The sequence below is a fragment of the Salvelinus alpinus genome, chromosome 12 (assembly GCF_045679555.1).
Source record: "Salvelinus alpinus chromosome 12, SLU_Salpinus.1, whole genome shotgun sequence".
NCBI classification, from domain to species: domain Eukaryota; kingdom Metazoa; phylum Chordata; class Actinopteri; order Salmoniformes; family Salmonidae; genus Salvelinus; species Salvelinus alpinus.
Window position 1 is genome coordinate 59,949,703 of NC_092097.1, and position 22,978 is coordinate 59,972,680.

Sequence of the window (22,978 nt, forward strand, 5' to 3'; positions counted from 1 at the left end):
GGGGTACCTTGGTAAGGAGGTGGTAGGTGTACCTTGGTAAGGATGTGGTAGGTGTAGGAGTACCTTGGTAAGGATGTGGTAGGTGTAGGGGTACCTTGGTAAGGATGTGGTAGGTGTAGGGGTACCTTGGTAAGGATGTGGTAGGTGTAGGGGTACCTTGGTAAGGATGTGGTAGGTGTAGGGGTACCTTGGTAAGGATGTGGTAGGTCTAGGGGTACCTTGGTAAGGATGTGGTAGGTATAGGGGTACCTTGGTAAGGATGTGGTAGGTGTAGGGGTACCTTGGTAGGGATGTGGTAGGTGTAGGGGTACCTTGGTAAGGATGTGGTAGGTGTAGGGGTACCTTGGTAAGGATGTGGTAGGTGTAGGGGTACCTTGGTAAGGATGTGGTAGGTGTAGGGGTACCTTGGTAAGGATGTGGTAGGTGTAGGGGTACCTTGGTAAGGAGGTGGTAGGTGTAGGGGTACCTTGGTAAGGAGGTGGTAGGTGTAGGGGTACCTTGGTAAGGATGTGGTAGGTGTAGGGGTACCATGGTAAGGAGGTGGTAGGTGTACCTTGGTAAGGATGTGGTAGGTGTAGGGGTACATTGGTAAGGATGTGGTAGGTGTACCTTGGTAAGGATGTGGTAGATGTAGGGGTACATCAGGCCCTTCTTGTGTCTGTGTTGGGCCACTCTGAGGACCTCTGGAGCCACCATGGGGAGTGGAGGGGTAGTGATGTCCATGTGGTTCCTGGTCGGCATTGACAGCAAAGACGGGATCTGGGCATTCAGATGACCGCTGACCTCTAACCCCTGAGCCACAGGAGGGGTCACCGTTGGGTTAGCCTGAGAGGGGAGAAGAGGGCTGTAAGGTCTGTCCTCAAGCTCTGTCAGGGTTCTCATTGGAAAAGTTCAGATCGTGCGTTTTGAAATAGTGTTCTACAGTTGGGTGCCTGCCAATCATCACATCTCAGAACCTCCTGGGTGCCTGCCAATCATCACATCTCAGAACCTCCTGGGTGCCTGCCAGTCATCTCAGAACCTCCAGGGTGCCTGCTAATCATCTCAGAACCTCCAGGGTGCCTGCTAATCATCTCAGAACCTCCAGGGTGCCTGCTAATCATCTCAGAACCTCCTGGGTGCCTGCTAATCATCTCAGAACCTCCAGGGTGCCTGCCAATCATCTCAGAACCTCCAGGGTGCCTGCTAGTCATCTCAGAACCTCCAGGGTGCCTGCTAGTCATCTCAGAACCTCCAGGGTGCCTGCTAGTCATCTCAGAACCTCCAGGGTGCCTGCCAATCATCTCAGAACCTCCAGGGTGCCTGCTAGTCATCTCAGAACCTCCAGGGTGCCTGCTAGTCATCTCAGAACCTCCAGGGTGCCTGCTAGTCATCTCAGAACCTCCAGGGTGCCTGCTAGTCATCTCAGAACCTCCAGGGTGCCTGCTAGTCATCTCAGAACCTCCAGGGTGCCTGCTAATCATCTCAGAACCTCCAGGGTGCCTGCTAGTCATCTCAGAACCTCCAGGGTGCCTGCTAGTCATCTCAGAACCTCCAGGGTGCCTGCCAATCATCTCAGAACCTCCAGGGTGCCTGCTAATCACCTCAGAACCTCCAGGGTGCCTGCTAATCATCTCAGAACCTCCAGGGTGCCTGCTAATCATCTCAGAACCTCCAGGGTGCCTGCCAATCATCTCAGAACCTCCAGGGTGCCTGCTAGTCATCTCAGAACCTCCAGGGTGCCTGCCAATCATCTCAGAGCCTCCAGGGTGCCTGCCAATCATCTCAGAACCTCCAGGGTGACGGAACCAAACATCCACATGACTTCAGAATATTAACTGCCTTCAGGAAGTATTCAGGAAGTATTCAGGAGGTCTTCAGAACCCTGGACGTTTTTCCACATGCTGTTGTGTTACAGCTTGGAATTTAAAAAATTGATTAAATTGAGAGTTTGTATCACTGGCCTACCCACAATACCCCATAATGTCATGTGGCATTATGTTTTTACAAATTTGTTCAAATGATAGGGTGTTCCCCCACAAAAAGCATTATTTCATTCAATATTTATGAAAATATGTTCATTCAGAAGCAACAACAGTCCATATCCTGTCTCTACCATATATACAGTGCAGAGCATTCGGCAAATACTCTGACACCTTCGCTTTTTCCACATTTGATCTTATTTAATTCTAAAATGTATTTAAAAAAAGAATTACCTCATCAATCTTCACACAATACCCCATAATGACAAAGTAAAAAAACATGTTGGTTTTGTAACAAACGAAAAAAAACTGAAATATCACATTTATGTAAGTATTCAGACCTTTTACTCAGTACTTTGTTGAAGCACCTTTGGCAGCGATTACAGCCTCTAGTCTTCTTGGGTATGACGCTATAAGCTTGGCATACTTATTTGGGGAGTTTCTCCCATTCTTCTATGCATATCCTCAAGCTCTGTCAGGTTGTACGCTACGGTCAGAAGACGCAGGCCTCCTAATTGTCCCTAGAATTTCTAAGCAAACAGCGGGAGGCAGGGCTTTCTCCTATAGATCTCCATTTTTATGGAATAGTCTGCCTACCCATGTGAGAGACGCAGACTCGGTCTCAACCTTTAAGTCTTTACTGAAGACTTATCTCTTCAGTAGGTCCTATGATTGAGTGTAGTCTGGCCCAGGAGTGTGAAGGTGAACGGAAAGGCTCTGGAGCAACGAACCGCCCTTGCTGTCTCTGCCTGGCCGGTTCCCCTCTCTCCACTGGGATTCTCTGCCCCTAACCCTATTACAGGGGCTGAGTGACTGGCTTACTGGTGCTCTTCCATGCCGTCCCTAGGAGGGGTGCGTCACTTGAGTGGGTTGAGTCACTGACGTGATCTTCCTGTCTGGGTTGGCGCCCCCCCTTGGGTTGTGCCGTGGCGGAGATCTTTGTGGGCTATACTCGGCCTTGTCTCAGGATGGTAAGTTGGTGGTTGAAGATATCCCTCAGTGGTGCGGGGGCTGTGCTTTGGCAAAGTGGGTGGGGTTATATCCTGCCTGTTTAGCCCTGTCCGGGGGTATCATCAGATGGGGCCACAGTGTCTCCTGACCCCTCCTGTCTCAGCCTCCAGTATTTATGCTGCAGTAGTTCATGTGTCGGGGGGCTAGGGTCAGTCTGTTATATCTGGAGTATTTCTCCTGTCTTATCCGGTGTCCTGTGTGAATTTAAGTATGCTCTCTCTAATTCTCTCTTTCTTTCTCTCTCTTGAAGGACCTGAGCCCTAAGACCATGCCTCAGGACTACCTGGCATGATGACTCCTTGCTGTCCCCAGTCCACCTGGCCGTGCTGCTGCTCCAGTTTCAACTGTTCTGCCGGCGGAACCCTGACCTGTTCACTGTGATTATTATTATTTGACCCTGCTGGTCATTTATGAACATTTGAACATCTTGGCCATGTTCTGTTATAATCTCCACCCGGCACAGCCAGAAGAGGACTGGCCACCCCTCATAGCCTGGTTCCTCTCTAGGTTTCTTCCTAGGTTTTGGCCTTTCTAGGGAGTTTTTCCTAGCCACCGTGCTTCTACACCTGCATTGCTTGCTGTTTGGGGTTTTAGGCTGGGTTTCTGTACAGCACTTTGAGATATCAGCTGATGTAAGAAGGGCTATATAAATACATTTGATTTTATTTTATTTAGATGGGGAGTGTTGGTGCACAGCTATTTTCAGGTGTCTCCAGAGATGTTTGATCGGGTTCAATTCCGGGCTCTGGCTGGGCCACTCAACGACATTCAGAGACTTCTCCCAAAGCCACTTCTGCGTTGTCTTGACTGTGTGCTTAGGATCGTTGTCCTGTTGGAAGGTGAACCTTCACCCCAGTTTGAGGTCCTGAGCGCTCTGGAGCAGGTTTTCATCAAGGATCTCTCCGTACTTTGCGCCGTTCATCAAGACCTCGATCCTTACTAGTCTCCCAGTCCCTGCCGCTGAAAAACATCCCCACAGCATGATGCTGGCACCACCATGCTTCACTGTCGGGATGGTGCCAGGCTTCCGTCTGGCCACTCTACCATAAAGGCCTGATTGGTGGAGTGCTGCAGAGATGGTTGTCCTTCTGGAAGGTTCTCCCATCTCTACAGAGGAACTCTGGAGCTCTGTCAGAGAGACCATCGGGTTCTTGGTCACCTCCCTGACCAAGACCCTTCTCCCTCAATTGCTCAGTTTGGCCGGGCTGCCAGCTCCAGGAAGTCTTGGTGGATCTAAACTTCTTCCATTTAAGAATGATGGAGGCCACTGTGTTCTTGGGGACCTTCAATGCTGCAGAAATGTCTTGTTACCCTTCCCCAGATCTGTGCCTCGACACAATCCTGTCTCGGAGCTGTACGGACAATTCCTTCGACCTCATGGCTTTGTTTTTGCTCTGACATGCACTGTCAACTGTGAGACTTTATATAGACAGGTGTGTGCCTTTCCAAATCATGTCAAATCAATTGAATTTACCATATGTGGTCTCCAATCAAGTTGTAGAAACATCAAGGATGATCAATGGAAACAGGATGCACCTGAGCTCAATTTCGAGTCTCGTAGCAAAGGGTCTGAATGTAAATAAGGTATTTCTGTTTTTTATTTTTAATACATTTGCAAAAATGTCTAAAAACCTGTTTTCACTTTGTCATTATGGGGTATTGTGTGTAGATTGATGAGGAACATTTATGTAATGAGGACGTAATTTAATTTATTCTGTAACGTAACAAAAGGTGGAAAAAAGGTGAAAGGGGTCTGAATACTTTCTGAAGGCACGTAAACAGCTGTACATGTATATTATGGGATCTCCAGGCATTCCACTATATATAGAACTGACCTTGTTCATGGTATGATGTAACATTTCAGACTCTGTGCTGAACCATACCTTGGTTTGGTCTCCCAGCTCCCCCACTGCTGTGCTCTCTGATGGTTTGTCCCATCCTCCCAGTTCCCCCTCTGCTGTGCTCTCTGATGGTCTGTCCCATCCTCCTTTATGGTCACTTACGTGACTACGGGAACAAGAGGATAAGAGTGTGATAATGTATTAGGATAATGTATTGTAACGGTTTTGACTTGACTTTGAGTAATGTAGTATGTAAAATAATGGTGCTGACATGGCAGTTGGAAGTATGACAGGATATTGGAAACATATTGACTAAGACATTTGTAGGGTTGATAATGTCCCCAATATTTGCCTCGAAACTGGACCTAAACTACACCGAAAATAATTTCACACAACAGATGAAAAGTATGCTGGGGAGAAAAGAAGAGAATGGGTGAGTTGATGAGTTACAGGAAGTGAATAATACCTAGAAGAAGAGAACGGGTGAGTTCATGAGTTACAGGAAGTGAATGATACCTAGAAGAAGAGAACGGGTGAGTTGATGAGTTACAGGAAGTGAATGATACCTAGAAGAAGAGAATGGGTGAGTTGATGAGTTACAGGAAGTGAATGATACATAGAAGAAGAGATTGGGTGAGTTGATGAGTTACAGGAAGTGAATGATACCTAGAAGAAGAGAACGGGTGAGTTGATGAGTTACAGGAAGTGAATGATACATAGAAGAAGAGATTGGGTGAGTTGATGAGTTACAGGAAGTGAATGATACCTAGAAGAGAACGGGTGAGTTGATGAGTTACAGGAAGTGAATGATACCTAGAAGAAGAGATTGGGTGAGTTGATGAGGTAGTGAATGATACATAGAAGAAGAGAATGTGTGAGTTGATGAGGAGTAGTGAACGATGCGATGCATAATGATGTAATCACCAATTGTGACTGAAGAACAGGGTCATTCTATTGTATTGATCCATTGTAATGTAAATGTTATGTACCCTCTGTCAGTCCACTAGATCCAGTTTAAAATCAGTCCACTCTGGCCTACTAGGAGTACACCGTGAGAGCCTGCGTCATTTATAAATGGCATGAAGATCAAGACCAATGGACACACATGCTGCGTTAGCGTTGCTAAAAATATCTGAATGAAAACGACGCCGATGGAAGAAATGAATCATGACACCTCTGATGATTATTCCTCTGGTTCTGGGCCTCAGTCTGAACCAGGGTTGCAAAGGGTAGGAAACTTTCCGGGAAATTTCCTGAATTTTTTCCTGAAATGTTCCATGGGAAGTTAAATCCGGGATTTAGGGGAATTTTGCTTAAATTCATCAAAAAAGTTAGCTTATAACAGTGAACCTTTTTTGTGGGATACATGTAAGGCAATTACATTTACATTTAAGTCATTTAGCAGACGCTCTTATCCAGAGCGACTTACAAGTTGGTGCATTCACCTTATGATATCCAGTGGAACAACCACTTTACAATAGTGCATCTAACTCTAAGGGGGGGGGGGGGGGGGGTTAGAAGGTATACTTTATCCTATCCTAGGTATTCCTTAAAGAGGTGGGGTTTCAGGTGTCTCCGGAAGGTGGTGATTGATTCCGCTGACCTGGCGTCGTGGGGGAGTTTGTTCCACCATTGGGGTGCCAGAGCACCCCAATGGGTGCTCTGGGTCTTGTGCAATTCTGCCTAGGCAATTCTAGGTCTTGTGGCATATTTTGGTTAAACTATCCCCAATTTAATGGAATTACAACCCTCTGCATGCACAGTGCATTCTTCCATCACATGTACAGCTGATTCTCACGATCGTACACACTAATGAGATGCTATTGAGCCCAACACTACTACACTGTCTGAGCCAAGGACTACATGCTTTCTGGTAAGTTTTCATTACAATACTGGGTGGGGGTGAATATATTTTATATGACATACATAATTTGTTGTTAACTAGTAAATAGTAGCCTACAGCAAAGTGTGTTTAAATAATTTCTAACTTGTTAACAATTTCTGCTAGTTAGTTTTTGCTACCGTGTGAGATTTAGCTTGCTGGATGGAGCCTGCTAACTGAGGCGTGTTAATTCACTTGAAAAATTGGTGGCCATCCGGACATGGCAGTGTGTAGAGTAATAGGTACAATAACAAAACCTACTTGGCAGTGAAGCCTGCGTTGTCCTCGTTCTCTGAGGAGGTGGTGGAGGAAGAGGAGGAGGAGGGGGAGGGGCTGGTGGCGGCCGTGCCCCCCGGGGGAAAACAGGGGTTGATGGGAGAAGACCTCTCGTACAGCGGCGTGTGCTTCTCTTTAGGAGGAATGTTGCTGAAGCTGCTTGGAACCTGCTCTGCCAGGGTCTTCCCCACCGATGACTCCAGACCAGGAGTACCAGGACTGAGACCAGCACCAGGGTCACCACTAGGGCCAGCATTAGCCCCAGTCTCCGGTCCAGGCTCTACGACCGGGGGGGCTGAGTAGACAGGCTGGACCTGGAGATAAACAACATGTTAGCCTCATCTCACCAACATTAACTTTCTCTAAAAAAGTTTTTTTAACTTCTTCGGGGTAGGGGGCAGCATTTTCACTTTTGAATAAATAGCGTGCCCAATTTCAACTTCCTTCTACTCATCCCCAGAATATAAGATATGCATATTATTAGTAGATTTGGATAGAAAACACTCTGAAGTTTCTAAAACTGTTTGAATCATGTATGTGAGCATAACAGAACTTATGTAGCAGGCAAAACCCAGAGGACAAACCATTCAGAATTTTGATTTTTTTTTGAGGTCACTGTCTTTTCAATGAGTTTTCATTGGGACACCAGATTTCTAAGGGACTTGTTTGCACTTCCTACCGCTTCCACTGGATGTCACCAGTCTTTGGAAATTGGTTGAGGTTATTCCTTTGTGTAATGAAGAAGTACGGCCATCGTAAAGGAGGGTCACTTGAAGTAAATTGTTTGAGAGAGGCACATTACCAAAAAAGTTGCGTCAGTTTGTTTTCTTTTTGTATTGAACACAGATCATCCTGTCTTCAAATTGATCGATTATTAACGTTTAAAAATACCTAACGTTGTATTTCAAAAGTAGTTTGAAATGTTTTGGTAAAGTTTACATGTAACTTTTGATATATTTTGTAGTGATGTTGCACAAGTTGGAAGCTGTGTTTTTCTGGATCAAACGCGCCAAATAAATTGACATTTTGGATATATATCGACGGAACTAATCGAACAAAAGGACCATTTGTGATGTTTATGGGACATATTGGAGTGCCAACAAAAGAATTTCGTCAAAGGCATGAATTATATTTTTATTTCTGCGTTTTGTGTCGTACTTGCAGTGTTGAAATATGCTACTCTCTTTGTTTACTGTTGTGCTATCATCAGATAATAGCATCGTATGCTTTCGCCGAAAAGCCTTTTTGACATGTTGGCTGGATTCACAACGAGTGTAGCTTTAATTTGGTATCTTACATGTGTGATTTAATGAAAGTTTGGTTTTTATATCATTTTATTTGAATATGGATATTTTGAATATGAATATTTTCCCTGGCTATTGGGACGATTGCGTCCCACCTACCCCAGAGAGGTTAAACTATTAGATAGCAAGACTGTTTGACATGTTCGGACTACACAACTACACATAATATGTCTATATACCATATGAATATTACAAAACAGTTTGGGTCTGTAGCTATGAGCTAATTAAGAGGTGTGTTTGGGTCCTGGCTCTGATCTAATTAAGAGGTGTGTTTGGGTCCTGTCTCTGATCTAATTAAGGGGTGTGTTTGGGTCCTGGCTCTGATCTAATTAAGAGGTGTGTTTGGGTCCTGTCTCTGAGCTAATTAAGGGGTGTGTTTGGGTCCTGGCTCTGATCTAATTAAGAGGTGTGTTTGGGTCCTGGCTCTGATCTAATTAAGAGGTGTGTTTGGGTCCTGGCTCTGAGCTAATTAAGAGGTGTGTTTGGGTCCTGGCTCTGATCTAATTAAGAGGTGTGTTTGGGTCCTGGCTCTGAGCAAATTAAGAGGTGTGTTTGGGTCCTGGCTCTGATCTAATTAAGAGGTGTGTTTGGGTCCTGGCTCTGAGCTAATTAAGAGGTGTGTTTGGGTCCTGGCTCTGATCTAATTAAGAGGTGTGTTTGGGTCCTGGCTCTGATCTAATTAAGAGGTGTGTTTGGGTCCTGGCTCTGAGCTAATTAAGAGGTGTGTTTGGGTCCTGGCTCTGATCTAATTAAGAGGTGTGTTTGGGTCCTGGCTCTGAGCTAATTAAGAGGTGTGTTTGGGTCCTGGCTCTGATCTAATTAAGAGGTGTATTTGGGTCCTGGCTCTGATCTAATTAAGAGGTGTGTTTGGGTCCTGGCTCTGATCTAATTAAGAGGTGTGTTTGGGTCCTGGCTCTGATCTAATTAAGAGGTGTGTTTGGGTCCTGGCTCTGAGCAAATTAAGAGGTGTGTTTGGGTCCTGGCTCTGATCTAATTAAGAGGTGTGTTTGGGTCCTGGCTCTGAGCTAATTAAGAGGTGTGTTTGGGTCCTGGCTCTGAGCTAATTAAGAGGTGTGTTTGGGTCCTGGCTCTGATCTAATTAAGAGGTGTGTTTGGGTCCTGGCTCTGAGCTAATTAAGAGGTGTGTTTGGGTCCTGGCTCTGATCTAATTAAGAGGTGTGTTTGGGTCCTGGCTCTGATCTAATTAAGAGGTGTGTTTGGGTCTTGGCTCTGATCTAATTAAGAGGTGTGTTTGGGTCTTGGCTCTGATCTAATTAAGAGGTGTGTTTGGGTCTTGGCTCTGAGCTAATTAAGAGGTGTGTTTGGGTCCTGGCTCTGAGCTAATTAAGAGGTGTGTTTGGGTCCTGGCTCTGATCTAATTAAGAGGTGTGTTTGGGTCCTGGCTCTGAGCTAATTAAGAGGTGTGTTTGGGTCCTGGCTCTGAGCTAATTAAGAGGTGTGTTTGGGTCCTGGCTCTGAGCTAATTAAGAGGTGTGTTTGGGTCCTGGCTCTGATCTAATTAAGAGGTGTGTTTGGGTCCTGGCTCTGATCTAATTAAGAGGTGTGTTTGGGTCCTGGCTCTGATCTAATTAAGAGGTGTGTTTGGGTCCTGGCTCTGATCTAATTAAGAGGTGTGTTTGGGTCCTGGCTCTGATCTAATTAAGAGGTGTGTTTGGGTCCTGGCTCTGATCTAATTAAGAGGTGTGTTTGGGTCCTGGCTCTGAGCTAATTAAGAGGTGTGTTTGGGTCCTGGCTCTGAGCTAATTAAGAGGTGTGTTTGGGTCCTGGCTCTGAGCTAATTAAGAGGTGTGTTTGGGTCCTGGCTCTGATCTAATTAAGAGGTGTGTTTGGGTCCTGGCTCTGATCTAATTAAGAGGTGTGTTTGGGTCCTGGCTCTGATCTAATTAAGAGGTGTGTTTGGGTCCTGGCTCTGAGCTAATTAAGAGGTGTGTTTGGGTCCTGGCTCTGAGCTAATTAAGAGGTGTGTTTGGGTCCTGGCTCTGAGCTAATTAAGAGGTGTGTTTGGGTCCTGGCTCTGAGCTAATTAAGAGGTGTGTTTGGGTCCTGGCTCTGAGCTAATTAAGAGGTGTGTTTGGGTCCTGGCTCTGAGCTAATTAAGAGGTGTGTTTGGGTCCTGGCTCTGATCTAATTAAGAGGTGTGTTTGGGTCCTGGCTCTGAGCTAATTAAGAGGTGTGTTTGGGTCCTGGCTCTGAGCTAATTAAGAGGTGTGTTTGGGTCCTGGCTCTGATCTAATTAAGAGGTGTGTTTGGGTCCTGGCTCTGATCTAATTAAGAGGTGTGTTTGGGTCCTGGCTCTGATCTAATTAAGAGGTGTGTTTGGGTCCTGGCTCTGATCTAATTAAGAGGTGTGTTTGGGTCCTGGCTCTGAGCTAATTAAGAGGTGTGTTTGGGTCCTGGCTCTGATCTAATTAAGAGGTGTGTTTGGGTCCTGGCTCTGATCTAATTAAGAGGTGTGTTTGGGTCCTGGCTCTGATCTAATTAAGAGGTGTGTTTGGGTCCTGGCTCTGATCTAATTAAGAGGTGTGTTTGGGTCCTGGCTCTGAGCTAATTAAGAGGTGTGTTTGGGTCCTGGCTCTGATCTAATTAAGAGGTGTGTTTGGGTCCTGGCTCTGAGCTAATTAAGAGGTGTGTTTGGGTCCTGGCTCTGAGCTAATTAAGAGGTGTGTTTGGGTCCTGGCTCTGAGCTAATTAAGAGGTGTGTTTGGGTCCTGGCTCTGATCTAATTAAGAGGTGTGTTTGGGTCCTGGCTCTGATCTAATTAAGAGGTGTGTTTGGGTCCTGGCTCTGATCTAATTAAGAGGTGTGTTTGGGTCCTGGCTCTGATCTAATTAAGAGGTGTGTTTGGGTCCTGGTCAAAACGAGGTTTCTTCCCCCCAGCCAGTCTCACCGCAGGTTTCCCCGACAGGGGAGGAATGTTGAGCGTCTGAGGAGGCGGAGCTGCGTAGTGTGAAGGAACTGCTGCTACTGGAGAAACTCCTCCTGTCTGGTTTGGTCCGACTGGTGGGGGAAACACAGACACACTGTTAACACACCTAATACAGCGTAACAGACAGACACACTGTTAACACAGCGTAACAGACACACACAGACACACTTTTAACACAGCTAATACAGCGTAACAGACACACACACTGTTAACACAGCACAACAGACACACACAGACACACTGTTAACACAGCATAACAGACACACACAGACACACTGTTAACACACCTAATACAGCGTAACAGACAGACATACTGTTAACACAGCGTAACAGACAGACTGTTAACACAGCAGTGTAACTCAACTACAGTTGACATTTAAGACCGCACAGAGAGCTTGAACATTTTTCTGTGGTCATGTGAGGTTCCACTGGTCCTTTCAGTTCAGTTAAACCTGTTAAAAGGTCTGACAGATTAACCATTCAGTTTCACCAGAGTATCATTCATTAATCATTACAGTCCGCTTCAGGCCAGTGTGGAGGGACGGACCAGTCCGCTTCAGGCCAGTGTGGAGGGACGGACCAGTCTGCTTCAGGCCAGTGTGGAGGGACGGACCAGTCTGCTTCAGGCCAGTGTGGAGAGACGGACGAGTTAGACCAGTCCCCTTCAGGACAGTGTGGAGGGGTGGACGAGTTAGACCAGTCCCCTTCAGGACAGTGTGGAGGGGTGGACGAGTTAGACCAGTCCCCTTCAGGACAGTGTGGAGGGGTGGACGAGTTAGACCAGTCTGCTTCAGGCCAGTGTGGAGGGGCGGACGAGTTAGACCAGTCTGCTTCAGGCCAGTGTGGAGGGGCGGACGAGTTAGACCAGTCCACTTCAGGACAGTGTGGAGGGGTGGACGAGTTAGACCAGTCCGCTTCAGGACAGTGTGGAGGGGTGGACGAGTTAGACCAGTCCGCTTCAGGACAGTGTGGAGGGGTGGACGAGTTAGACCAGTCCGCTTCAGGCCAGTGTGGAGGGACGGACGAGTTAGACCAGTCCTCTTCAGGACAGTGTGGAGGGACGGACGAGTTAGACCAGTCCGTTTCAAGACAGTGTGGAGGGGTGGACGACTTAGACCAGTGTGGAGGGACGGACGAGTTAGACCAGTCCTCTTCAGGCCCAGTGTGGAGGGACGGACGAGTTAGACCAGTCCGCTTCAGGCCAGTGTGGAGGGATGGACGAGTTAGACCAGTCCACTTCAGGCCAGTGTGGAGGGGTGGACGAGTTAGACCAGTCCACTTCAGGCCAGTGTGGAGGGGTGGACGAGTTAGACCAGTCCACTTCAGGCCAGTGTGGAGGGGTGGACGAGTTAGACCAGTCCACTTCAGGCCAGTGTGGAGGGACGGACGAGTTAGACCAGTCCGTTTCAGGACAGTGTGGAGGGATGGACGAGACAGACCAGTCTGCTTCAGGACAGTGTGGAGGGACGGACGAGTTAGACCAGTCTGCTTCAGGCCAGTGTGGAGGGGTGGACGAGTTAGACCAGTGTGCTTCAGGCCAGTGTGGAGGGATGGACGAGTTAGACCAGTCCGTTTCAGGCCAGTGTGGAGGGATGGACGAGACAGACCAGTCTGCTTCAGGCCAGTGTGGAGGGGTGGACGAGTTAGACCAGTGTGGAGGGATGGACGAGTTAGACCAGTCCTCTTCAGGCCAGTGTGGAGGGATGGACGAGTTAGACCAGTCCGTTTCAGGCCAGTGTGGAGGGACGGACGAGACTCTCTCTCTGCCTCAGTCTCTCTCTCTCTCTCTCTCTGCCTCAGTCTCTCTCTCTCTCTCTGCCTCAGGTCTCTCTCTCTCTCTCTGCCTCAGGTCTCTCTCTCTCTCTCTCTCCTCAGTCTCTCTCTCTCTCTCTCTCTGCCTCAGGTCTCTCTCTCTCTCTCTGCCTCAGGTCTCTCTCTCTCTCTCTGCCTCAGGTCTCTCTCTCTCTCTCTGCCTCAGGTCTCTCTCTCTCTCTCTGCCTCAGGTCTCTCTCTCTCTCTGCCTCAGGTCTCTCTCTCTCTCTGCCTCAGTCTACTGGGCTATAGAGAGAAGGTGAGGTGGGTGAACTTACCTTGGTAAGGTGAGAAGTGTTGAGACTTGCTGGCTGCTGAGTAGTACTCCACTGCTTTCTTAAAGCGGACAACTTTGTCATCAGTCCTGGACTGGAATAGGAAACAGCCTTGTTAAACTGGACTGGAATAGGAAACAGCCTTGTTAAACTAGACTGGAATAGGAAACAGTCATGTTAAACTGGACTGGAATAAGAAACAGTCATGTTAAACTGGGCTGGAATAGTTAACAGTCATGTTAAACTGGGCTGGAATAGGAAACAGCCATGTTAAACTGGACTGGAATAGTTAACAGCCATGTTAAACTGGACTGGAATAGTTAACAGCCATGTTAAACTGGACTGGAATAGGAAACAGGCATGTTAAACTGGACTGGAATAGGAAACAGGCTTGTTAAACTGGACTGGAATAGGAAACAGGCTTGTTAAACTGGACTGGAATAGGAAACAGGCTTGTTAAACTGGACTGGAATAGGAAACAGGCATGTTAAACTGGGCTGGAATAGGAAACAGCCATGTTAAACTGGGCTGGAATAGGAAACAGACATGTTAAACTGGACTGGAATAGGAAACAGCCATGTTAAACTGGACTGGAATAGGAAACAGCCATGTTAAACTGGACTGGAATAATAAACAGTCATGTTAAACTGGACTGGAATAGTTAACAGCCATGTTAAACTGGGCTGGAATAGGAAACAGCCATGTTAAACTGGACTGGAATAATAAACAGTCATGTTAAACTGGACTGGAATAGTTAACAGCCATGTTAAACTGGGCTGGAATAGGAAACAGCCATGTTAAACTGGACTGGAATAGTTAACAGCCATGTTAAACTGGACTGGAATAGGAAATAGGCATGTTAAACTGGACTGGAATAGGAAACAGGCATGTTAAACTGGACTGGAATAAGAAACAGCCATGTTAAACTGGACTGGAATAGGAAACAGTCATGTTAAACTGGACTGGAATAGGAAACAGCCATGTTAAACTGGACAGGAATAGGAAACAGCCATGTTAAACTGGACTGGAATAAGAAACAGACATGTTAGACTGGAATAAGAAACAGACATGTTAAACTGGACTGGAATAAGAAACAGTCATGTTAAACTGGACTGGAATAGTTAACAGCCATGTTAAACTGGGCTGGAATAGGAAACAGCCATGTTAAACTGGACTGGAATAATAAACAGCCATGTTACACTGGACTGGAATAATAAACAGTCATGTTAAACTGGACTGGAATAGTTAACAGCCATGTTAAACTGGACTGGAATAGGAAATAGGCATGTTAAACTGGACTGGAATAGGAAATAGGCATGTTAAACTGGACTGGAATAGGAAACAGCCATGTTAAACTGGACAGGAATAGGAAACAGCCATGTTAAACTGGACTGGAATAGGAAACAGCCATGTTAAACTGGACTTGAATAGGAAACAGCCATGTTAAACTGGACTGGAATAGGAAACAGCCATGTTAAACTGGACTGGAATAGGAAACAGTCATGTTAAACTGGACTGGAATAGGAAACAGCCATGTTAAACTGGACTGGAATAGGAAACAGCCATGTTAAACTGGACTGGAATAGGAAACAGTCATGTTAAACTGGACTGGAATAGGAAACAGCCATGTTAAACTGGACTGGAATAGGAAACAGCCATGTTAAACTGGACTGGAATAGGAAACAGCCATGTTAAACTGGACGGGAATAAGAAACAGCCATGTTAAACTGGACGGGAATAAGAAACAGCCATGTTAAACTGGACGGGAATAATAAACAGACATGTTAAACTGGACTGGAATAAGACACAGCCATGTTACTCAGTCAAAAGCAATAAATCAACACAAAAGGTTATTTAATAGCCCTGATATCTCATCCCTCCAGTAATGTACCTGTGAATGTTTGAAGACCCTGCTAGGTGATGCATGTACCTCAATATAGCCCTGTCAGGTGTTCTGTACCTGTGAGTGTCTGAAGATGTCTGCGAGTACCTGTGAGTGTCTGAAGATGTCTGCGAGTACCTGTGAGTGTCTGAAGATGTCTGTGAGTACCTGTGAGTGTCTGAAGATGTCTGTGAGTACCTGTGAGTGTCTGAAGATATCTGTGAGTACCTGTGAGTGTCTGAAGATGTCTGTGAGTACCTGTGAGTGTCTGAAGATGTCGTTAGCGATGGCCTCCAGGTCGCTGAAGTCCGTCATGTTTCGAACATAGTCAGCCACAGCCTTGATCACCACGTCACACGGCGGGAGCACTAGCTGGTGGGCGCGCACCTACAGGTCAGAGGTCAAACACAGCCTTGATCACCACGTCACACGGCGGGAGCACTAGCTGGTGGGCGCGCACCTACAGGTCAGAGGTCAAACACAGCCTTGATGACCGCGTCACACGGCGGGAGCACTAGCTGGTGGGCGCGCACCTACAGGTCAGAGGTCAAACACAGCCTTGATGACCGCGTCACACGGCGGGAGCACTAGCTGGTGGGCGCGCACCTACAGGTCAGAGGTCAAACACAGCCTTGATGACCGCGTCACACGGCGGGAGCACTAGCTGGTGGGCGCGCACCTACAGGTCAGAGGTCAAACACAGCCTTGATGACCACGTCACACGGCGGGAGCACTATCTCTTGGAATGAGGAAGTACAGAAGACATAGCTGGATCACGCGGTCTGAAAATAATAAGCTTTGTCAGAAATATTTATCTACTCCTCCATAAAACGGGTCAGTTTATTAGCCTTTTGGTGTGACGCCTTTTGAATTTTTACATGAAAATAATTTGACAATTGATAAAAAGCAATGAAAACATGTTGTGGTGAAATGGAATGCTTACTATTAACAATAACATGTTGTGGTGAAATGGAATGCTTACTATTAACAATAACATGTTGTGGTGAAATGGAATGCTTACTATTAACAATAACATGTTGTGGTGAAATGGAATGCTTACTATTAACAATAACATGTTGTGGTGAAATGGAATGCTTACTATTAACAATAACATGTTGTGGTGAAATGGAATGCTTACTATTAACAATAACATGTTGTGGTGAAATGGAATGCTTACTATTAACAATAACATGTTGTGGTGAAATGGAATGCTTACTATTAACAATAACATGTTGTGGTGAAATGGAATGCTTACTATTAACAATAACATGTTGTGGTGAAATGGAATGCTTACTATTAACAATAACATGTTGTGGTGAAATGGAATGCTTACTATTAACAATAACATGTTGTGGTGAAATTTGAAATGTTTTTTTTTCATTGGATAAAAGTAGAGACTGAGCTAGAAAATGGTATATAATATACGACAGTTGAGGAACAATGGGAAAGTAATTCTGCTTTGAAAGTTGATAAACTTGTAATGTCACTTTTGAGAAAATGGCCTTTGAATATTTTGGCACACTTACTGGAGAGCTCTTCTTTGTCTACACCCATTCACCATCGTTCACACCCTCTTAATCCTTAGCCCCACCCATCTCTTTAAGGATTCACATGTGAGGCCATGTGCTAAACCGAGGGAGTAGTGTAATAAACAACCAAAGATTAAGACTAAAAGTGGTGAACGTAGTAGCCTACAATAAGGAAAAACTCCAGGTAAAAATAAACTTGATCTAGTCCTTGGTCTTTATCCTAATCTGACTTTAGTGCAGGTCATGTTGTTGTTCACATTACCCTCTCTGGTAAACACATATCAAATGAATTCTACGTTTATTTGTCACAGGCACAGGATATAGAAGGTGTAAACGGTACAGTGAAATGGTTACTTGTATATTTGCATATTATCAATATCAAAAATAGAAAGTGTCCGGATACAAATATTTAATCATTATTAGATGATTCTTCCGACACACTGGTCTAAATTGATGGGTCATGTGAAGGAAATGCGATATCCACCCCCCAAACACATCTAGCTAAGTGGATGGATCACTATTGTCTAGACATGTTCATGTAATACAATAGATGGCTGTAATCACCCCCCAGACACACCTGGCTAACTTGATGTGTCATGTAATAATCTGGCAAAATGGAGTCTTTTGTTTAGACATGTAGCTAGCTAGCTAAACAATAAACCATAATGCCAACTCATACATTAGTGAGTGAGCCAGCAAGCTAACGTTCACTAGCTAACAAACTTGCAATGAAAATGGCTTTCTGGCTAAATTAGAAACGTATAATATCTGAAAAAGTAGCTAGACTCTTACCGTATACATGGACGAACACTACATAGCAGACTGGAACCTTTTATATTCTGTTTTGTATGCATGTCATGTTGCTACCATGCTGTGTAAAAGCAATCCACACGAAGCCCAGTATACCCCAGAATCGAATCTATTATTTTACTGTTTAAGCCAATGTGTGTAAATGTGTCTGATTTTAGCTGAGATTATAGCTCTTTAAACCTACTCTCTACACCTCTTAATTGATTTGAGGATCCCTGTTGCCTTAAAGTGTTGTGTTGCTACCATGCTGTGTTGTCGTGTTGCTACAATGCTGTGTTGTCATGTGTTGCTGCCTTGCTATGTTGTTGTCTTAGGTCTTTATGTAGTGATGTGTGTTTTGTCCTATATTTATTTATTTATTTTTAATCCCAGCCCCCGTAGGAGGCCTTTTGGTAGGCCGTCATTGTAAATAAGAATTTGTTCTTAACTGACGTGCCTAGTTAAATAAAACATGTAATCTTGTTTGGCCAGCGTTGTGTCAAGTCACTCCGGTTCACACTGACTGTGTTCTGTACACAAAGTAGCCCATCACAACTTTTTCCAACTGATCTGTCGATAGCGCCTGCTAAATTCAGTGCATCAAAGTTGAGAAAACTAGCAAAACTTTTGTAGTTCTCGATGGCTAACGTTATATATTTCTAAAAAACTATGCTAGAAAGGATTATTAACACATACTGAGCAGCCCACATTATAGACAGAAGCGTGCTACATGGCAGACCAATCAGAACTCATCTCCCGACATGTCCAGCCCATAAATTATCTCAGCCAATCATAGCTAGTGGGTTGGTTCCCGTCTTTGTCCGTGGCCAAACCAACTAGGCTAGTAATTTAACAATTGTATTCGTATTTACAGATGGACTACGAGTTTGTTATTAAGACATGAAAGTTCACATGTTCCAGAAGGCATTTTTATAACACATTTTGTTTTTAAATAAATAAAGACGTTCATTGCCTCTCCTGTGAAGTAGTGATGTGCCACATACGCCTAGCTTCCTGAAATATTTAGGTATTCATTCATCCACACCTGGTTTCTCACTTTCAACTGGTGACCATTCCTCCGGCTACCTCTGGGTTTATCTCGGTCCTCTGTGGAGGGTCAACGTGTTTGTATTATCTGGTCCTAGTGATGGTGCAGGCAGATATTAGGGGCTGGCTGTGGTGCTCTCCTTCTTGGTTCTCGCTCCCTGCATTGGACCATCCATCCCCTAGATCCCGCTCGCTGTCCTACCAGTTTCACTCCTCCTGACCAACCAACTGGTACGTGACCCACTCTGGGAGGACAGACATCAGCAGTGCCTCTTTTGGAGACTGTTCCCCCGTCCAATTGGGCCGGCTGGCCTCACTCCGAGCAAGACCCGGTCGACCCGTCTGTTTCAGTGGATCTCCGACAGCGTTCCGGCGCAGGGCGAGGCACGCCAAGGGCAGTGATGCCATCCCATTAACGCGCTGTGACATCAGAGACACATTGCGTTTCTCAAACCCTGTTGGCTCTGTTGTGCTCCAGAAAACCCTCCAATAGAAGTCCTCTCGAGCGGCTGTGACTGTGGGTAGGTCGAGTCTTCCCACTGGGTGAACACAAGTGCACTTGCGTCTCCTCCATCACTGGAGGACTGTGCCCCTGTGCCTCGTTGTGCGCCCAGGTAAACCTCAATGTTGCAGGGGGCTACCGGGTTGATCCTGCAAGTAGCATATTCTTGTCTCGGTACAATGAAACTGTGAATAGCTCATTAAATCAGTTTTGGTTTCTTTGATCGACCCAAGGTTACTTGGAAAACTGTGGCAATTCTAGAGTGCTGACCTTCAGGGACAGGTGCACTGACTCAAACCCCATACAGGGTGCTTTCGGGTGACGCTTTTACTGACCCTCGTGGCTTCTCTTCAAGTCAACTTTCAAATGGTAGTTTCTGTGCCTACCATGGTGACCACGGGTTTTTTAATTTAACCTTTATTTCACTAGACAAGTCAGTTAAGAACAAATTCTTATTTACAATGACGGCCTACCGGGTAACAGTGGGTTAACTGCCTTGTTCAGGGGCAGAACGACAGATTTTTACCTTGTCAGCTCAGGGATTTGATCTAGCAACCTTTCAGGTTACTGGCCCAACACTAACTACTAGGCTACCTGCGGGGAATAATAATAAAGGTATATTCTTTAAAAAAGTATGTATGTCTATATAGGTATGTGTATGTATATATGTGTATATGTATGCATGCGTGTATGGATATATATATTTACCCAAAAAAATATGGGGGATTGGAAATGATGCAGACAATTACATTGGAAGCAACATTCTTTCCGCAAGATTAAGCTGATCCAACCCCCCCCCCAAAAAAAAAAAAAAATAGAAAGAAAGAAAAGAAAAGAAAAGAAAAATAAAAACTACTAGGCTACCTGCCGCCGGGTAACGGAAAATCACGGTTCGATTTCAGAGCGAGCCGGAGAAACGGTTACCATATCTAAGAAAAGGCAGCAGACACACAAGTCCCTGTTATTGGAATAAGTACACTTCAAATCGTTTAATGAGGATCGATTACTGATGTTTAAAAGTATTTTTACAGGTCAGAAACTTCTGAAAGTGTCATTAATTCTGTTTTAACTGTCTGTAATAACGTCCTATGGGGTGACGCCAATAAATGAAAGAGAAAAAAGATTTTCTTGGGACAAAATATAAAAAACAATTGTTAAGTAAGATAAAAAGCAGTTCTCGTTTAGTGAAATAACTCAGCTCACTGGTCACGATAACACCCACCCGTAGCACACGTTCCAGCAGGTGTATCTCACTGATCATCCCCAAAGCAAACACCTCATTTGGCCGCCTTTCCTTCCAGTTCTCTGCTGCCAGTGACTGGAACGAATTGCAAAAAGATCGCTGAAGCTGGAGACTTATATTTCCCTCACTAACTTAAAACATCAGCTATCTGAGCAGCTAACCGATCACTACCTACCTCATCTCCATATTGTTTTTCATTTACTTTTCTGCTCTTTTGCACACCAGTATCTCTACTTGCACATCATCATCTGCTCATTTATCACTCCAGCGTTAATCTGCTAAATTGTAATTATTCGCTCCTATGGCCTATTTATTGCCTACCTCCTCATGGCTTTTGCACACACTGTATATAGACTTTCTTTTTTTCTACTGTTTCATTGACTTATTTATTGTGTTATTGGCTTGTTTATTGTTAATTCCATTGTAACTCTGTGTTGTTGTCTGTGTCACACTGCTTTGCTTTATCTTGGCCAGGTCGCAGTTGTAAATGAGAACTTGTTCTCAACTGGCCTACCTGGTTAAATAAAGGTGAAATAAAAAATATTTCAAATGTAAAAGTCAGTTAAGAACGAATTCTTATTTACAATGACGGCCTACCGGGGAACAGTGGGTTAATTGCCTTGTTCAGGGGCAGAACGACAGATTTGTACCTTGTCAGCTCGGGGATTCGATTCAGCAACCTTTCGGTTACTGGCCCAACCCTCTAACCACTAGGTTACCTGCCACCACTACACTCTAGTGGTTAGACTACCTGCCGCCCCTACACTCTAACCACTAGGCTACCTGCCGCCCCTACATTCTAACCACTAGACTACCTGCCGCCCCTACACTCTAACCACTAGACTACCTGCCCCCCCTACACTCTAACCACTAGACTACCTGCCCCCCCTACACTCTAACCACTAGGCTACCTGTCACCCCTACACTCTAACCACTAGGCTACCTGTCACCCCTACACTCTAACCACTAGACTACCTGCCGCCCCTACACTCTAACCACTAGGCTACCTGCCCCCCCTACACTCTAACCACTAGGCTACCTGCCCCCCCTACACTCTAACCACTAGACTACCTGCCCCCCCTACACTCTAACCACTAGACTACCTGCCCCCCCTACACTCTAACCACTAGACTACCTGCCGCCCCTACACTCTAACCACTGGGCTACCTGCCGCCCCTACACTCTAACCACTAGACTACCTGCCCCCCCTACACTCTAACCACTATACTACCTGCCGCCCCCACACTCTAACCACTAGACTACCTGCCGCCCCTACACTCTAACCACTAGGCTACCTGCCGCCCCTACATTCTAACCACTAGACTACCTGCCGCCCCTACACTCTAACCACTAGACTACCTGCCCCCCCTACACTCTAACCACTAGACTACCTGCCCCCCCTACACTCTAACCACTAGGCTACCTGCCCCCCCTACACTCTAACCACTAGACTACCTGCCGCCCCTACACTCTAACCACTAGGCTACCTGCCGCCCGATGGTGATGTCACACCAGAGGACAAATTCAAGGCACTAATGAAATGCTTCATTAAATTGGGTTGTTTAGACTACTGTACATGTTTTTATGCTTTAATTTGAGAATAAATGTAGTTTTTTTCCACTTTTTCTTTGGTCACATGTTAACTAGTCAACAACAGTTTGAACAGATAACGTCTAAGACATAATTTATAATATTTTAATTTATAATTTTCACATACCCCAGCTGCTACTGGGACTAACATTCTGACCACACCATGCATCTCAGGTAAAATAACAACCCAATGTTTATATCCCAGGACAAATTAGCTAGCAACAGCAAACTAGCTAGCTAAATTGCCATAAATGTTTAATGCTTTTCGACCTGTCCCCAAATAAATATAATTGGTTCAGAGTTTGTTTTCAACCTGCGTGTCGTGATCGTGTCTGGTGTGGTGGCACGCGCGCGCGGGTCCGGTTTGGTCAGCATGTAACAGATTCCCTGGCACTACATTGACCGTTAGTTTACCTTGAGCGATGCTAGCGGATGCTCTGGACCCAGGAGACTCCAGTGAAAGGCAGCCAAGTCTTCATCAGGAAGTATGTGGTTACCTGAAGCAGGACAGTTACATGACATCATGAGGCTAACAGAATTAGCACTGACTTAGCAGTGACACTAAATCTCTATGTTAGCAATCAATAGGCTTGATCTGAGTCTGGCAAACCGACCTATAAGTTACCTTCCTTCTTAGAAGTGCTGTTACCAACCTACATAAAAGTGATGTTAGTTAGCGACCTACCTACATGTTAGCTCTGTTACCAACCCACCTAAAAGTGATGTTAGTTAGCGACCTACCTACATGTTAGCTCTGTTACCAACCCACCTAAAAGTGATGTTAGTTAGCAACCTAGCAACACGTTAGCTCTGTTTCCAACCTACATAAAAGTGATGTTAGTTAGCGACCTACCTACATGTTAGCTCTGTTACCAACCTACCTAAAAGTGATGTTAGTTAGCGACCTACCTACACGTTAGCTCTGTTACCAACCTACCTAAAAGTGATGTTAGTTAGCGACCTACCTACATGTTAGCTCTGTTACCAACCCACCTAAAAGTGATGTTAGTTAGCAACCTAGCAACACGTTAGCTCTGTTTCCAACCTACATAAAAGTGATGTTAGTTAGCGACCTACCTACATGTTA

General features: G+C 45.4%; 1 protein-coding gene across 1 annotated transcript in view; it reads right to left on the reverse strand.

The window, feature by feature from the left end:
- LOC139536435 (constitutive coactivator of PPAR-gamma-like protein 1 homolog) overlaps nucleotides 1–22,978 on the reverse strand; it is a 113,895-nt gene that overhangs the window by 78,190 nt on the left and 12,727 nt on the right. The window contains exons 3-9 of the mRNA XM_071336969.1: nucleotides 22,306–22,388; nucleotides 15,450–15,578; nucleotides 13,313–13,403; nucleotides 11,184–11,293; nucleotides 6,957–7,285; nucleotides 4,856–4,979; nucleotides 610–825 (exon numbers count right to left, since the gene is read on the reverse strand). Of these exons, the coding sequence (XP_071193070.1) occupies nucleotides 610–825; nucleotides 4,856–4,979; nucleotides 6,957–7,285; nucleotides 11,184–11,293; nucleotides 13,313–13,403; nucleotides 15,450–15,578; nucleotides 22,306–22,388 (1,082 nt within the window). The remainder of the gene's footprint in view (nucleotides 1–609; nucleotides 826–4,855; nucleotides 4,980–6,956; nucleotides 7,286–11,183; nucleotides 11,294–13,312; nucleotides 13,404–15,449; nucleotides 15,579–22,305; nucleotides 22,389–22,978) is intronic.